Source organism: Entelurus aequoreus, linkage group LG14, assembly GCF_033978785.1.
Source record: "Entelurus aequoreus isolate RoL-2023_Sb linkage group LG14, RoL_Eaeq_v1.1, whole genome shotgun sequence".
In the NCBI taxonomy this organism is placed as follows: domain Eukaryota; kingdom Metazoa; phylum Chordata; class Actinopteri; order Syngnathiformes; family Syngnathidae; genus Entelurus; species Entelurus aequoreus.
Genome location: NC_084744.1, coordinates 42326897 through 42345516, shown reverse-complemented (window position 1 = coordinate 42345516; position 18620 = coordinate 42326897). Strand labels below are relative to the sequence as shown.

The 18620-nt window shown below is 38.8% G+C and overlaps 1 protein-coding gene across 4 annotated transcripts in view; it reads left to right on the top strand.

Annotated features, from left to right (window-relative positions):
• The window catches only part of lnpa (limb and neural patterns a), a 176751-nt gene that overhangs the window by 140828 nt on the left and 17303 nt on the right, over positions 1-18620 (top strand). The window contains exons 1-3 of one of the 4 annotated variants that reach the window (XM_062069930.1): positions 13608-13725; positions 14152-14245; positions 17126-17167. The exons of 2 other annotated variants lie outside the window; for them this stretch is intronic. In XM_062069930.1, coding sequence (XP_061925914.1) covers positions 14219-14245; positions 17126-17167 — 69 coding nt within the window. In that variant the 5' untranslated portion in view covers positions 13608-13725; positions 14152-14218. Of the gene's footprint in view, positions 1-13607; positions 13726-13957; positions 14087-14151; positions 14246-17125; positions 17168-18620 lie in introns of those variants that run through there. One more of the 4 variants, XM_062069931.1, reaches the window with a different exon arrangement.

Below are 18620 nucleotides of genomic sequence, written 5' to 3'. Positions count from 1 at the left end.
TTTGGAGGGAATTTTGCCTATCGTTCACAATCCTTATGAGACGATTGTCTCGAAACCAATATTTTGGTACCGGTACCAAAATGTATTTCCATATTTTTCGATACTTTTGTAAATAAAGGGGGACACAAAAAATGGCATTATTGGTTTTATTTTAACAAAAAATCTTACGTATAAGTTTACATACTAGGGTTGTACGGTATACCGGTATTACTATAGTACCACGATACTAATGAATCATATTCGGTACTATACCGCCTGTGAAAAGTACCGGTCCACCACAATATGGCAAATGACACAATATGTTACTGCATATATCAGCAGCTAAATTAGGAGCCTTTGTTTGCTTACTTACTACTAAAAAAACAAGTTGTGTTGTATGTTCACTATTTTATTTAAGGAAAAACTTGCAATAATAAACATATGTTTAATGTACTGTAAGGGTGGAAACCCGGATGGCCACGTGAACACGTGTCAGCTCACTAGGCCTTGTTCGAAATAAAAATGTTCATAGGTTTAAATGTGTAAATGGCAGCCCGCACTTACATGGATGATGCATACCAAATAATGGGCTCTCTTTGTGGCCCTCAACCATATTTAGTCTGGGGTCCCATTTTAGCCTTGAAAGAGGAACTGCACTTTTTGGAGGGAATTTTGCCTATCGTTCACAATCCTTATGAGAGACTAGGGTTGTCCCGATACCAATATTTTGGTACCGGTACCAAAATGTATTTCGATACTTTTCTAAATAAAGGGTACCACAAATTTTTTTATTATTGGCTTTATTTTAACAAAAAGTCCTACGGTACATTAAATTCATGTATGTTATTGCAAGTTGGTCCCGAAATAAAATGAACATACTAGACAACTTGTCTTTTAGTAGTAAGTAAACAAACAAAGACTCCTAATGAGTCTGCTGACGTATGCAGTAACTTATTGTGTCATTTATCATTCTATTATTTTGTCTACATTATTAAGGACAAGTTAATTATTAATCTACTTGTTCATTTACTGTTATATATATACAAAGATATGCTTACTTTTTTTTAACTTGTTCTATCTGCACTTCTGTTAAAATGCTAAAACATATTGATTTATTCATAGAAGTATCAACTAGATACGCCCCTGTACTTGGTATCATTTCAGTGGATGTCAGGTGTAGATCCACTATATGGCGTTTGTTTAGCAATGTCACAATGTGACGACGACGCACAGTCATGCCCGTTAAAAAAAAAAAAAGGGTCCGAAACGCGTTTAAGGCGGGATACCTGGATGGTCATGTGAACACGTGTCAGCTCGCTAATGTAAACATAGGCCTTGTTCGAAATAAAAATGTCCAGACATCAAAATGTGTAAATGGCAGCCCGCACTTACATGGATGATGCATACCAAATAATGGGCTCTCTTTGTGGCCCTCAACCATATTTAGTCTGGGGTCCCATTTTAGCCTTGAAAGAGGAACAGCACTTTTTGGAGGGAATTTTGCCTATCGTTCACAATCCTTATGAGAGACTAGTGTTGTCCCGATACCAATATTTTGGTACCGGTACCAACATTTATTTCCATACTTTTCTAAATAAAGGGGACCACAAAAAATGGCATTATTGGCTTTATTATAACAGAAAATCTTGCGTATATGTTTACATACTAGGGTTGCACGGTATGCCGGTTTTAGTATAGTACCGCGATACTAATGAATCATATTCGGTACTATACCGCCTGTGAAAAGTACCGGTCCACCACAATATGGCAAATGACACAATATGTTACTGCATATGTCAGCAGCTAAATTAGGAGCCTTTGTTTGTTTACTTACTACTAAAAAACAAGTTGTCTTGTCTGTTCACTATTTTATTTAAGGAACTTGCAATAATAAACATATGTTTAAAGGACTGTAACGGTGGAAACCCGGATGGTCACATGAACACGTGTCAGGCCTTGTTCGAAATAAAAATGTATAAATGGCAGCCCGCACTTACATGGATGATGCATACCAAATAATGGGCTCTCTTTGTGGCCCTCAACCATATTTAGTCTGGGGTCCCATTTTAGCCTTGAAAGAGGAACTGCACTTTTTGGAGGGAATTTTGCCTATCGTTCACAATCCTTATGAGAGACTAGTGTTGTCCCGAAACCAATATTTTGGTACCGCAACCGGTACCAAAATGTATTTCCATACTTTTCAATACTTTTCTAAATAAAGGGGGACACAAAAAATGGCATTATTGGCTTTATTTTAACAAAAAATCTTGCGTATACGTTTACATACTAGGGTTGTACGGTATGCCGGTATTAGTAGAGTACCGCGATACTAATGAATCATATTCAGTACTATACCGCCTCTAAAAAGTACCGGTCCATTACAATATGACAAATGACACAATATGTCTGCATAGGAGCCTTTGTTTGCTTACTTACTACTAAAAAACAAGTTGTGTTGTATGTTCACTATTTTATTTAAGGAAAAACTTGCAATAATAAACATATGTTTAATGTACAGTAATGGTGGAACCCCGGATGGTCACGTGAACACGTGTCAGGCCTTGTTTGAAATAAAAATGTCCGTACATCAAAACGTGTAAATGGCAGCCCGCACTTACATGGATGATGTTTACCAAATAATGGACTCTCTTTGTGGCCCTCAACCATATTTAGTCTGGGGTCCCATTTTAGCCATGAAAGAGGAACTGCAGTTTTTGGAACAATTTTGCCTATCGTTCACAATCCTTATGAGGGACTAGGGTTGTCCCGATACCAATATTTTGGTACCGGTACCAAAATGTATTTCGATACTTTTATAAATAAAGGGGACCACAAAAAAATTGTATTATTGGCTTTATTTTAAGAAAAAGTCTTACGGTACATTAAACTTATGTATATTATTGCAAGTTTGTCCCGAAATAAAATAGTGAACATACTAGACAACTTGTCTTTTATTAGTAAGTAAACAAACAAAGACTCCTAATTTAGTCTGCTGACGTATGCAGTAACTTATTGTGTCATTTATCATTCTATTATTTTGTCTACATTATTAAGGACAAGTTAATTATTAATCTACTTGTTCATTTACTGTTATATATATACAAAGATATGCTTACTTTTTTTAACTTGTTCTATCTGCACTTCTGTTAAAATGCTAAAAAATATTGATTTATTCATAGAAGTATCAACTAGATATGCCCCTGTACTTGGTATCATTACAGTGGATGTCAGGTGTAGATCCACCATATGGCGTATGTTTAGCAATGTCACAACGTGACGACGATGCATACCAAATAATGGGCTCTCTTTTTGGCCCTCAACCATATTTAGTCTGGGGTCCCATTTTAGCCTTGAAAGAGGAACTGAACTTTTTGGAGGGAATTTTGCCTATCGTTCACAATCCTTATGAGAGACTAGTGTTGTCCCGAAACCAATATTTTGGTACCGGTACCGGTACCAAAATGTATTTCCATACTTTTCGATACTTTTCTAAATAAAGGGGGACACAAAAAATGACATTATTGGCTTTATTTTAACCAAACATCTTACGTATATAGATAGATAGATAGTACTTTATTGATTCCTTCAGGAGAGTTCCCTCAGGAAAATTAGTATATGTTTACATACAAACGTACTAGGGTTCTACGGTATACCGGTATTAGTATAGTACCGCAATACTTATTACTCATATTCCGTACTATACCGCCTGTGAAAAGTACCGGTCCACCACAACATGGCGGATGACACAATATGTTACTGCATATGTCAGCAGACTAAATTAGGAGCCTTTGTTTGCTTATTTACTACTAAAAGACAAGTTGTCTTGTATGTTCACTATTTTATGTAAGGAAAAACTTGCAATAATAAACATATGTTTAATGTACCGTAAGGGTGGAAACCCGGATGGTCAGGTGAACATGTGTCAGGCCTTGTTCGAAATAAAAATGTTCATAGGTTAAAATGTGTGAATGGCAGCCCGCACTTACATGGATGATGCATACCAAATAATGGGCTCTCTTTGTGGCCCTAAACCATATTTAGTCTGGGGTCCCATTTTAGCCTTTAAAGAGGACTTTTTGGAGGTAATTTTGCCTATCGTTCACAATCCTTATGAGAGACTAGGGTTGTCCCGATACCAATATTTTGGTACTGGTACCAACATTTATGTCGATACTTTTCTAAATAAAGGGGACCACAAAAAATAGCATTATTGGCTTTATTTTAACAAAAAATATTACGTATATGTTTACATACTAGGGTTGCACGGTATACCGGTGTTAGTATAGTACCGCGATACTAATGAATCATTCACTATTTTATTTAAGGAAAAACTTGCAATAATAAACATAGGTCTGAGCAGTTATTTTGACCCGGGGCCCAATTTAGAGAAAAAAATGTGTCTGGGGGCCGGTATATCTGATTTTTAGGAACACTAATACAAAACCTCACAATAATGTCTGAATGCTAAAAACGTTATGACAAGAAAAACGGGACGGAATCTTACATTGTTTTACTGAATGAGACACCCAAAATGTACATGATAATATAAAATGTGAGATTTACAATATTACCTATGAAGGATAAAACACTGAATATTGACAACATATGAACGTCAAACCCCCTCTCCATCCACATATTTTACAATCAAGCGAAAGGCAACAAAATGCAACAAACACAGTGAAATATGAACACGAAGGGTAAAAAATAACCCCACCTACAATCTGATATATTTGATACATCACTAAGCTTTAGAACTTTGTAGTAAAAATGTCCTTTTGCGTCTGTCCCTGACACCCACATTTCAGGCTGGCCGCTCTGGAAACACTGTGGAAACGCTCCCCACCCACAGTGCTTGGTGCGTCGTCTGAGCTGCTATGACTTAGATTACCATTGTAACTAATTAGATTACGATAGTGACTAATTAGTTTACATCACGCAAAAGTGCATATTCCAAGCATTGAAAGAATTAGTATAGTTCAAGACTTAAGGTCATTAGAAAACATCACTGCACATCATAATGTCAGCTACCCTTTCCATCTTAAACATCTAAAAAAATAATTCAGGAATGTCCACTGGGCCAAATTGAAAAGTTTAATGGGCCGCATGTTTGCCTTAATTTGCCCAGGTCTGGTATAGGACAATGTTTGTGAGTATTTTATTAAGGCTGTTGTTTAAAAAGTATCGTAAGTAGACTGGTGAAAAGTTATTAAGCACGAGTTACGAAGGTCTGGTGGTAATGAGTTCCAAAGATGAGGGGCAGAGCGGCTGAAAGCTCGGCCACCCACGGTGGACAGTTTAAATAAATAATAATAAATAGTGTGAGAGTCCAGTCCATAGTGGGGCCAGCAGGAGATCATCTTGAGTGGAGACAAGTCAGCAGCGCAGAGACGTCCCCAACTGATGCACGGATGAGTGGTCCACCCTGGGTCCCGACTTTGGACAGCTAGCGCATCACCTGTGGTCACCGAATCTGTGCCCCCCCTCTCCACGAAGGAGAGGGGGGCAGAGCAGAAAAGAAACAGCAGATCAACTGGTCTAAAAGGGGGTCTAAAGGCTAGAGTATACAAATGAGTTTTAAGATGGGACTTAAATGCTTCTACTTAGGTAGCATCTCTACCTGTTACCGGGAGTGCATTACAGAGTACTAGAAAACACCCTATAGCCTGCAGACTTTTTTTGGGCTCTGGGAATCACTAATAAGCCGGAGTTCTTTGAACGCAGATTTCTTGCTGTGACATATGGTACAATACAATCAGCAAGATAAGATGGAGCTAGACCGTGAAGTATTTTATACGTAAGTAGTAAAACCTTAAAGTCACATCTTAAGTGCACAGGAAGCCAGTGCAGGTGAGCCAGTATAGGTATATATGTATATAGGTATATAAAGTTATATACAGTATAGGTATATATGTATATAAGTATATAAGGGTATATACAGTATAGGCGTAATATGATCAAACTTTATTGCTCTTGTCAAAAGTCTAGCAGCCGCATTTTGTACCAACTGTAATCTTTTAATGCTAGACATAGGGAGACATGAAAATAATACGTTACAGTAATCGAGACGAGACGTAACGAACGCATGAATAATGATCTCAGCAACGCTAGTTGACAAAATGGAACAAATTTTAGCGATATTACGGAGATGAAAGAAGGCTTTTTAGTGACACTCTTAAAGGCCTACTGAAACCCACTACTACCGACCACGCGGCTGGGTTAGATTAGTAATGTGCAATTTTAAATTTCCCGCGAAATATCCTGCTGAAAACGTCTCGGTATGATGACGTTTGCGCGTGACATCACGGATTGTAGCGGACATTTTGGGACAGCATTGTGGCCAGCTATTAAGTCGTCTGTTTTCATCGCAAAATTCCACAGTATTCTGGACATCTGTGTTGGTGAATCTTTTGCAATGTGTTTAATGAACAATGGAGATAGCAAAGAAGAAAGCTGTAGGTGGGAAGCGGTGTATTAGCGGCCGGTTGCAGCAACACAAACACGTAGCCAGTGTTTCATTGTTTACATTCCCGAACGATGACAGTCAAGCTTTACCATTGGCCTGGGACAAGCTTTACCATTGGCCTGGGACAAGCTTTACCATTGGCCTGGGACAACAGAGACTCTTACCAGGAGGACTTTGAGTTGGATACACATGCTTGTGGAGATGGTACAACAGAGACTCTTACCAGGAGGACTTTGAGTTGGATACGCGGTGCCGTGAGTACGCAGCTGCGGCTTCCAAACATTTGATCGCTTGCCCGTACGTGCGTGCCGCTATGTGCATGTCACGTACGTAACTTTGGGGAAATATATGTGCTGTATGAACTTTGCGGAGGTGAACGGTACTTTGGGCTGTGGGATTGAGTGTGTGATTGAATTTTAGAAAAGGTAATATGCAGCTATTTTGCTCAATGCTTGGCAGTGTTCCGAAAACAACCACTTGGGTATAGCACATTTCTTCTCAAAAAGCATGGAACACTTACATCCATACATCCATCTATTTTCTACCGCTTGTCCCTTTTGGGGTTGCTGGAGCCTATCAATCAATCAATCAATCAATCAATCAATCAATGTTTATTAATATAGCCCTTAATCACAAAAGTCTCAAAGGGCTGCACAAGCCACAACGATATCCTCGGCACAGAGCCCACACAAGGGACGTCGATGTGAATGACTATGAGACACCTTGGGGAGGATCGCATATGTGGGTAACCCCCCCTCTAAATACAGTCCCTAGTGGATCCAACATAACAGTGAGAGTCCAGTCCATAGTGGGGCCAGCAGGTGACCATCCCGAGCGGAGACAGGTCAGTAGCGCAGAGATGTCCCCAACCGATGCACAGGCGAGCGGTCCACCCTGGGTCCCAACTCTGGACAGCCAGCACTTCATCCATGGTCACCGGAACCAGAATAACCTGGCGAGGGGGCAGAGGAGAAAAGAAAACGGCAGATCAACTGGTCTAAAAAGGGGGTCTATTTAAAGGCTAGAGTATACAAATGAGCTTTAAGATGGGACTTAGATGCTTCTACTGAGGTAGCATCTCTAACTGTTACCGGGAGGGCATTCCATAGTACTGGAGCCCGAATAGAAAACGCTCTATAGTCTGCAGACTTTTTTTGGGCTCTGGGAATCACTAATAAGCCGGAGTTCTTTGAACACAGATTTCTTGCCGGGACATATGGTACAATACAATCAGCAAGATAGGATGGAGCTAGACCGTGTAGTATTTTATACGTAAGTAGTAAAACCTTAAAGTCGCATCTTAAGTGCACAGGAAGCCAGTGCAGGTGAGCCAGTATAGGCGTAATATGATCAAACTTTATTGTTCTTGTCAAAAGTCTAGCAGCCGCATTTTGTACCAACTGTAATCTTTTAATGCTAGACATAGGGAGACATGAAAATAATATGTTACAGTAATCGAGACGAGACGTAACGAACGCATGGATAATGATCTGAGCATCGCTAGTTGACAAAATGGAACAAATTTTAGCGATATTACGGAGATGAAAGAAGGCTATTTTAGTAACACTCTTAATGTGTGACTCAAACGAGAGAGTTGGGTCGAAGATAATTCCCAGATTCTTTACCGAGTCGCCTTGTGTAATTGTTTGGTTGTCAAATGTTAAGGTGGTATTATTAAATAGATGTCGGTGTCTAGCAGGACCAATAATCAACATTTCCGTTTTCTTCGTGTTGAGTTGCAAAAAGTTAGCGGACATCCATTGTTTAATTTCATTAAGACACGTCTCCAGCTGACTACAATCCGACGTGTTGGTCAGCTTTAGGGGCATGTAGAGTTGGGTGTCATCAGCATAACAGTGCAAGCTAACACCGTATTTGCGAATGATGTAGTACTACAAGGTGCAGGGCCAAGAACCGAACTCTGGGGAACTCCTTACCTTACCTTAACATACTCCAAGGTCACATTGTTATGGGAGACGCACTGCATCCTGTCAGTAAGATAGGAGTTAAACCAAGACAAGGTTAAGTCTGACATACCAGTACATGTTTTGATACGCTCTAATAAAACATTATGATCGACGGTATCGAAAGCAGCGCATTTACAGATTCTCAAAGGAAGGACATGAGAATTTAGAAAATAGTGAGATGAATACAATCAAACAATGATTCTGGAATTTTAGAAAAGGCAATATGCAGCTATTTTGCTCAATGCTTGGCAGTGTTCCGAAAACACAACCACTTGGGTATAGCACATTTCTTCTCAAAAAGCCTGGAACACTTACATCCATTCCCTACCGCTTGTCCCTTTTGGGGTCGCTGGAGCCTATCTCAGCTGCATTCGGGCGGAAGGCGGGGTGCACCCTGGACAAGTCGCCACCTCATCGCAGGGCCAACACAGATACACAGACAACATTCACACACTAGGGACAATTTTTAGTGTTGCCAATCAACCTATCCCCAGGTGCATGTCTAACAAAACAAATGTATTCCTGAATAAATTCCAGTCGGTGAATAATAATGTTTTCTGACTTTATGTTCAGTAAAGCTATTTTCCTCACATTTGTTGAAGTATTTGCATCACACATGGCAGCTGTTACCCGGCGCCTGAGTCCATCAGGCACATCCAACACTGCCAAAACAGCTCTCACACCTCTAAGACTCCATTTAACGCTTTAAAATGAGAGTGGAAGACGAGAGCTTGATGAGATTTACACCGCCATCACGCCTCTAAAGTGGTTTCTGCTCTGTTTGCCTCAAATCATCGCCTCTGTTCAAATGTTACTTTCATATATTACATGGCATTAATTCAACTATAGCTCATTAAGACAGAGCGAAATGCTTAAATTAGCTTATCAAGTCATAATCATGATGAATGGGCTTTTAATTCTGATACAAGCTGGGCAAATTGCAATTTTGCACATTTTGATGGTTCTCAAATATCGTTTAACATAACGGGTCATCCCCTCAATCAATTACATGAGGATATGAGTGGGTTGTATAGAGGATTTTTTTTCATGCATATGTATTGAAACATGTTCTCAATTATCTTTGGAAATTGCTTTTATTGGGTTAACGAGTAATTCTTCTAGAGGCTCCTTGCCCTGCATATGGCAATGTTAGTGCAATAATTGATATTCCTTACTTCTTCTTCTCTTTTTGATTTTCAGTTTGACTGTTTCATATTAGCGCTATGTTTGGGGAATTAAAACAGCGAAGGAAGGTAAACTTAGCTATTTTACTGTGGTAACCTCATCATTTTAGATGGAAGAGCTTAGTGTCTCATTTTTAATGTAATGAATGTGGCAAATTCTCAATGCAACATAGTGAAGGTACACCACAAAAACAACAAAAAACATAATCTGCCCTAATTGGGACTTTTTGCTATTAAGTACTTTAAAGAAATTTGCACTTTGCTATAACTTTTGAGTTGCTACAGTTTATGTAACAAATTAAAAGGGATCAGGAGTATATATTTTTCTCATATGCTACATTAAAACATTTTAGGACTGCAGTAGGGATGAACATAAAATACTGTTGTTTGAAATTGTTGATTGCGTCTTGAAGCTGTTGAGACAACATGGACTGAACTACTTGGCTGGAACCAGCAGGGGCACTGTTTAACCAGTCTCAATAAATTTGAAGTTTAAAGAAGCACAACCTGACGCATCCCGTTTTCCCAGGAAACTTCCATGTTTGTCCCTTATTTGTCCCATATTTTTAATTTATATTATATAAAAAAAATCATATGTTTTGTAGTAGCACAGTTTTTAGTCTGCTGCGCAAAACATGGGCATAACACATCCTGTAGCCCATGAAGTCAGGCTTTCAGAATAAAATTTTACTTTTTTCTTATTTTCCGGAAAATGTCCCTCATTTTTAAATGCAAATGTTTATAGATATGTGCATCAGCAACAGACGTTCCACACAATTAGGCACAATTAGTCTGCTCAAAACCACACATTAAAAATAGGTGTTCTGTCATAACGTGGACTAAGGGTTGTTTGTTTTACCGAGATGCAATAAAAGTTGGAGCGGACATGGCGTGAAGGTAAGGACATATTTATTTTTTACTATAACAAAAAGAACAAACTAAAGGCGCGCACAAGGCGGAGGTACAAACTTGACTATGAAACAAAACTTACACTTAACGTAGACTAAGGGCATGAAACAAAAGAACTGCTAAATGTGACATGAATAAACAAAAACTTACTTGGAACAAGCATGGAAACGATCATGGAACAATGGCATGGAATGAACGCATGAGTGACAAGGGTAACAGCAGATAATGCCGCCAGGCTGACCAACAGAAAAAGACAGGCTTAAATAACAGTGACATGATTGGTGACAGGTGTGTGAGTCCAAACGTGGAACAGGTGAAACTAATGGGTAACCATGGAAACAAAACAAGGGAGTGAACAACCAGGAACTAAAAAGCGTCCAAAAAACAAACAGCACATGACCAAACAAAAACATGATCAACGCAGACATGACAAGTTCAGAACCATCTTTGACTTTAATCTTGAGATTTTCTAACATTTGTAGTTTATATTAGTTCAATATCCAATAATTAATTTCATGCCCCTACACTGTAAAAAAGATGAGGACTTCATTTTCCATAGTAAAATACTATAATCAAAATGTACTGTAACATTACAACAAATGACTGTAAAAATTACGATACCCTTACTTCAAAGCAGTTAACTATGATTTCACCGCATTCAAGCAGCCTCTCCTCGGCGAGTCAGGCAGGGCTAAAGCAATAACAAATGTTTTTATAGCAGCAGATATAAGTCCATATTGCATGAAAAACTAGATTTTGACCCACTTCTATGGTGGAAGAACAATGAGCCCATATATCCTCTTACTGCCAAGTTAGCCAGGCTGGGGGGGGGGGGGGGGGGGGGGGGGGGGGGGGAGAAAAGTTAATCTGAGGCTGAGTTGACTTGAAACTGTTTAATGTTGCACTTTTTATATGTAAACAAAAAGTCATTTTATTTAATCTGAGCAACAACTTGAGGCAGTTGAATGTTGATTAAACAAGTTGAAAAACTTATTGGTGTGTTACCATTTAGTGGTCAATTGTACGGAATATGTACTGTACTGTGCAATCTACTAATAAAAGTCTCAATCAATCAATCAAAAAAAGCACTTTATATGTAGAAAAGTTTTGTTAAGTAACCATTCTGAGCCTTATCTTATTTAGTTTTTATTTTATATATGTTGACCACATTAACCCTGGCAATGGACCCTGTGTATACTTATATGTATGTTATGCCATTGTTTACAAATTTGGTAAATAAATAACCCAAAAATTTATATTTTATTGTTTTCTTACTGTACCGAAAATGAACCAAACCGTGACCTCCAAACCGAGGTACGTACCGAACTGAAATTTTTGTGTACAATTACACCCCTAATATATACACACATATATATACATATATATATATATATATATATATATATATATATATATATATATATATATATATATATATATATATATATATATATATATATATATATATATATATATTAGGGCTGTGAATCTTTGGGTGTCCCACGATTCGATTCAATAGAGTGTCCGCCCTGAGATCGGTAGGTTGGAGTTCAAATCCCAGCCGAGTCATACCAAAGACTATAAAAATGGGACCCATAACCTCCCTGCTTGGCACTCAGCAACAAAGGGTTGGAGTTGGGGGTTAAATCACCAAAATGATTCCCGGGCGCGGCGCCGCTGCTGCCCACTGCTCCCCAAGGGGATGGGACAAATGCAGAGGACAAATTTCATCACATCTAGTGTGTGTATGACAATCATTGGTACTTTAATCTTTAATCTTTAATATCGATTCTTGGGTTCATGATTCGATTCAAAATTGATTTTTTTTTCAATTCAACACGATTCTCGATTCAAAAACAATTTTTTTCCCTATTCAAAACGATTCTCTATTCATTCAATACATAGGATTTCAGCAGGATCTACCCCAGTCTGCTGACATGCAAGCAGAGTAGTAGATTTTTGTAAAAAAGCTTTTATAATTGTAAAGGACAATGTTTTATCAACTGATTGCAATAATGTAAATTTGTTTTAACTATTAAAAGAACCAAAAATATGACGTATTTTATCTTTGTGAAAATATTGGACACAGTGTGTTGTCAAGCTTATGAGATGCAATGCAAGTGTAAGCCACTGTGACACTATAATTCTTTTTATTTTTATTTTTGATAAATGTCTAATGATAATGTCAATGAGGGATTTTTAATCACTGATATGTTGAAATTGTAACTAATATTGATACTGTTGTTGATAATATTCATTTTTGTTTCACTACTTTTGGTTTGTTCTGTGTCGTGTTTGTGTCTCCTCTCAATTATAAATAATGATACATGGGTTGAGATAGGCTCCAGCGCCCCCCGCGACCCCGAAGGGAATAAGCGGTAGAAAATGGATGGATGGATGGGTTATACTTGTATAGCGCTTTTCTACCTTCAAGGTACTCAAAGCGCTTTGACAGTATTTCCACATTCACCCATTCACACACTGATGGAGGGAGCTGCCATGCAAGGCGCTACCAGCACCCATCAGGAGCAAGGGTGAAGTGTCTTGCCCAAGGACACAACGGACGTGACTAGGATGGTAGAAGGTGGGGATTGAACCCCAGTAACCAGCAACCGTCCGATTGCTGGCACAGCCACTCTTATTGCAGTTCTGAGTGTTGCTGGGTCGGGTTTGGTTTTGGGATTGGATTGCATTGTTATGGTATTGCTGTGTATTGTTTTGTTAGATTAATTAATAAAAAAAATAAAAAATAAAAAAATCGATTTATTAAAAATGAGAATCGATTCTGAATCGCACAACGTGAGAATCGCGATTCGAATTCGAATACTATGTCTCCCGGCTGGCCTGGGAACACCTTGGGATCCCCCGGGAGGAGCTGGACGAAGTGGCTGGGGAGAGGGAAGTCTGGGCTTCCCTGCTTAGGCTGCTGCCCCCGCGACCCGACCTCAGATAAGCGGTCCTATGTAACAAAGATGTAACAAATATAGCAAATGGCAAATTGCTATCAGGAGTTTTATAATACCTTTATGAACAAGCTTATTGGTGTGTCTGGTGGGACTGGCGAAAGTTAAGTAGGAGAAACAAAACGGTCGGTTATAAATGGTGGACACCCCTGGTTTACAGTGTCTAGTGTTGGACACGCCCCCGAACTGAACTTGGTCTGAAGCCAGACGACACAACCACTGCAGTCAGTCGGAACCGGTCGCTCCTCTTACTAGCCAAGGTATGTTTATTTATTAACTCATTTGGAAGGCAACACCATCACTTCTATTCTAAGGTGGAATATTGGTTTTTTTTTTAAGTTGTTGCGCGCGAAGTAGGCAAAGCGAGCCGAAGTTAGCTCGTCAGGCTAACACTTGTTGGAAAAGTAGGTTATGACGTTATTTAAGCGTGTTGAAGTTTTTTTTTTCAGGCTCGAAGTCTACTGACGACGTTACTTTATGTCGTGTTGTTCACGTCACGGGTCATAACGTTTGGTGAATGCTAACCGCTGTTAGCACGTGTTAGCACGCAACTAGCTGTCGGCTTGCGTGGAACTTGTCAGTGGCGTCAATGGCCACAAGGAGCCTAAATGCTTACCTCAAGTGTGTCTTCATTTGCAAATTTGGCGGGCCATTTTCTATTGACTTTGACGTGGTTGTCCCCACAGGTGATCAAAAGAAGTTCCTTGTTGACGCATTCAGGAGGAGGCTGCCACTAGCGAGCCAGGCGACGACATGGGTGCTGTCATCTCACGGTGGAGGGTATGTGTTCATGTATTAGCACTAGTCTAAGGTTTATTTTATAAGCCCGCTGGCCAAAAAGTTTGGGCACACCTGTGTAATCTAATGCAGGGGTCCCCAACCTTTTTTTTTGCCTCAGGGACCGGTTTAATGTGGGCATTATTTCCACGGACCGGCCTTCCAGCATTCTTGCCAACCTTGAGACCTCAGAATTAGGGAGTTATTCAAAAGGCCCGCTGGGGTGCTTATCCTAGGTCGGGTCGCGGGGGCAGCAGCCTAAGCAGGGAAGCCCAGACTTCCCTCTCCCCAGCCACTTCGTCCAGCTCCTCCCGGGGAATCCCGAGGCGTTCCCAGGCCAGCCGGGAGACATAGTCTTCCCAACGTGTCCTGGGTCTTCCCCGTGGCCTCCTACCGGTCGGACGTGCCCGAAACACCTCCCTAGGGAGGCGTTCGGGTGGCATCCTGGCCAGATGCCCGAACCACCTCATCTGGCTCCTCTCGTGTGTGTGTGTGTGTGTGTGTGTGTGTGTGTGTGTGTGTGTGTGTGTGTGTGTGTGTGTGTGTGTGTGTGTGTGTGTGTGTGTGTGTGTGTGTGTGTGTGTGTGTGTGTGTGTGTGTGTGTGTGTGTGTGTGTGTGTGTGTGTGTGTGTGTGTGTGTGTGTGCTGTAATTCACTGAAATTCAAGTATTTCTTATACAGGACTGTCTCAGGAAATTAGAATATTGTGATAAAGTTCTTTATTTTCTGTAATGCAATTTTAAAAAAAAAACAAAAACAAAAAAAAAACATTCTGGGTTCATTACACATCAACTGAAATATTGCAAGCCTTTTATTATTTTAATTTAGCTGATTATGGCATACAGCTTAAGAAAACTCAACAATCCTATCCCAAACAATTTGAATATTTCCTCAGACCAAGTAAAAAAAAAAAAGATTTGTAACAGCAAAACAAAATCAAACATTTGAAAATGTAAATTAATGCACTCAGTACTTGGTTGGGAATCCTTTTGCACGGATTACAAGATGCTTCAATAGCGGCCTTTAGCTCATTTGCATTATTGGGTCTGGTGTCTTTCAGCTTCTTCTTCACAATACCCCACACATTCTCTATGGGGTTCAGGTCAGGGGAGTTGGCAGGCCAATCGAGGACAGTAATGCCATGGTCAGTACACGAGGTACTGGTGGTTTTGGCACTGTGGGCAGGTGCCAGATCATGCTGGAAAATGAAATCATCTTCTCCATAGAGCTTTTCAACAGATGGAAGCATGTAGTCCAGTTTTTCTATTCAACATATTTGAAAAGGAGTAAGAAGAAGCAGAGCTTATTTAATCCTATGCCTTTTCCTTTACATAGCAGTTGCTAAAACTTTTGTTCACTTCCTGTTCTCAATTTATTCACAATATACTCCGTAAGTAATAACAATAAATAAATACATTAATAATAATTGGTGAAGTAAGTTAAATTTCATATGGTGAAATGAGTAAGATTATCTTAAATGAATGGATGGATTAAATAAATTCAGAATGTTTATCGTGGTTCTTCTTCTTTGTACTTTGTAAACACTTTAAGTTTGCAAAGTTACTTGAAGTGGATCATATTAGTATACATTGTTTGATTTATTTGCTTAATCCATTCCATCATTTAATTCCACATACTGATATACTGAAGGTTTTAAGTGTTGTACGTGCGTACAAATGTTTTAAATTACATTTTTAATAATCAGGGTAGAAATCTAGGTGTAACAATGCACTCAGACCTGAATTTAACATCCTCTTTTAAGTCAATAACATCAGCAACGTTTTACCTGCTGAAAAACATTGCCACAATCAGAGGAATATTGTCTAAATCCAACTCGGAAAAAGATTAATCAATGCCTTTGTCTCCAGCAGGTTAGACTACTACTTTTTTCAAATGTTCTTGTAGTCAGACAATATTTTTGGTATATTGGATGGAATTTTTACCTTTGCAGATGCCAGTCGAAACATGTCAGACAATATTTTTGATATATTAGATGGAACTTTTACCAGACTACATGAAGATTTGAAGGTATATGAATAAGGAGACATATTGAGACTTTTTACTGTAATGACTTTCTCACTAGGCTCTCCAAAAAAACTGAAGCAGCTGCAGTACATACATAATGCTGCTTCTCGAGTCCTGACTAGAACCAGGAAATATGACCACATTAGTTAAGTGCTTAGGTCACTGCACTGGCTTTCTGTTGCTCAAAACAGCTTAAACCAGCTTTGCTTGTGTACAAGTATTTTCATGGTCTTGTGCCAAAGTACATCGCTGACATGTTAGAGCCATATGAACCGTCTCTGGCTTTGAGAACCTCATGGAGTGGACTCCTGCTGGTGTTCAGAATCAGGACCAAACAAGATGAGACTGTGTTTCAGTTTTATGCTTCTAAAATTTGAATAGTATTCTTAAAGATGTCAGACAGGCCTCAATGTTGGCAATGTTAAAATCCAGGCTGATGCACTTCTATTTAATTGTGCCAAAATCAACTGAAAGTATTTTATCTACACTCTTTGATTTTGATTTGATTTGTATTAGTTTTTATAGTTTTATGTTGTTTTTAATTTGAATTATGATTATAAATAAACTTGCCGTTGTCTTTAGATGTAATACATGAAATGATATTTTAGTTATAATTTGCATGTAAGTGACTTTGTTTTGAAAATCTATTCTGACCTTTCAAACTAAAATGTGCTTAATTGTCAAGGGAAAAGTCATTGACTGCACAGGTGTCATTTTGTGCCAAGTGAGTGCATAGCAACAGCTGAGATATAAGCATGTGCAATTAACATGGGAGACGAAACAGGAAGTTGTAGCAACAAACTGCTTGCACAAACTCTCAAACTTAACTCTCTTTTTTTTTTTTTTTTTTGCTGGCAGGCCAAACCTTCCACTGTGGAGATTTTGGAGGGAATCGATAAGGTATGCATTGTATGAGGAGCACTTTGTTGTGTTAGCACATCCTGATTAATAGAATACTTTAAAATCCATTTACAAACCCCGTTTCCATATGAGTTGGGAAATTATGTTGGATGTAAATATAAACGGAATACAATGATTTGCAAATCCTTTTCAACCCATATTCAATTGAATGCACTACAAAGACAAGATATTTGATGTTCAAACTCATAAACTTTTTTTTTTTTTTTTGCAAACATTGATTGATTGATTGAATTTCATGGCTCCAACTAGGGATGATGTTTGATAAGAAATTATCGAGTTCGAGCCTATTATCGAATCCTCTTATCGAACCGATTCCTTATCGATTCTCTTATCGAGTCCAGATAGGTTGTTGTATATGGAAAAAAACACACAATATTTGGTTTAACAAAAGCTCACTTTTATTATATAAGAAAAAAATTAAATCTAATAAATAAATAAATATTGACTGTTACCCCCCTAAAAAAATAAAATAAAATAAATAAATATTGACTGTTTTTACCCAAAGTATATTAAGTGGGATTTTTCAGAAAAACAAATCTATACAGTAACACAAAAACAACCTGTCTCTGTGATCACTATAGGTGTATAAATAATAATATAGTGTTAAATAAAATCAGTCCCTTGGGCACAAAACTGAAAATGATACAGCTCTCCAAAAAGTGCACTTCTGCTGCTATTTGACATAACTGTTTGTTATGATGCTTTGACATTTTTGCACTTTATTTCTTTATTGAAAGAAAATTCTATGAAGAGAAAAGTTATTTGCAAATGTGGTTACAATGCTAAAAAATGAAAAGTTAAAGCTAAAATAAGAAATACACTTTATTGAGTTAAAATCTTTCTTTATAGGGGGAAAGATGTGATGTTATGAGCTAGGGAAAATAACTACTACACTACCCAGCATGCAACGGGAGTGACGAGCATGCGCGGTAGCCCCGAAAAGTGTTGTTGCATGTCGTCACCCGGCAGCTAAGAATGAGGTTATGAGCACGCTGTGAAAGTAAACGTCAAGAACTTAGCCAACACGCCTCGTCTGCATTATTTATAATTAGACAGACAACACATATACAGTGTGATTTTGTTTTGTTTACAAGGAAAGAAAAACAAAAGTTAAAAAAGGGAGATGTCATATATACAGTATGTATGTGCTGCGGTTGCTTTAAGAACGTTGCGACAGCTGCCGTAAAGGAGGTGCGTTGCTAGCCTGGTTGCTATGTTTCCGGTTGGTCGTAAAAGTGTTCGTCATTTTTTTGTGCCCTGCTCAAATCTCTCAGTAAAGTTATTCATTGGATTATACCTTTTGTTTTGAACTTTATTACACATTGGAGCGCTTTTCCCGGTCCATTGTTTTCCTGCTTTCGCTATCTGCGCCTAATGACTGAGCTACGTGACGCCATTTCTTGTGATGTCACAGGGAGCATTTCTGGTCGGG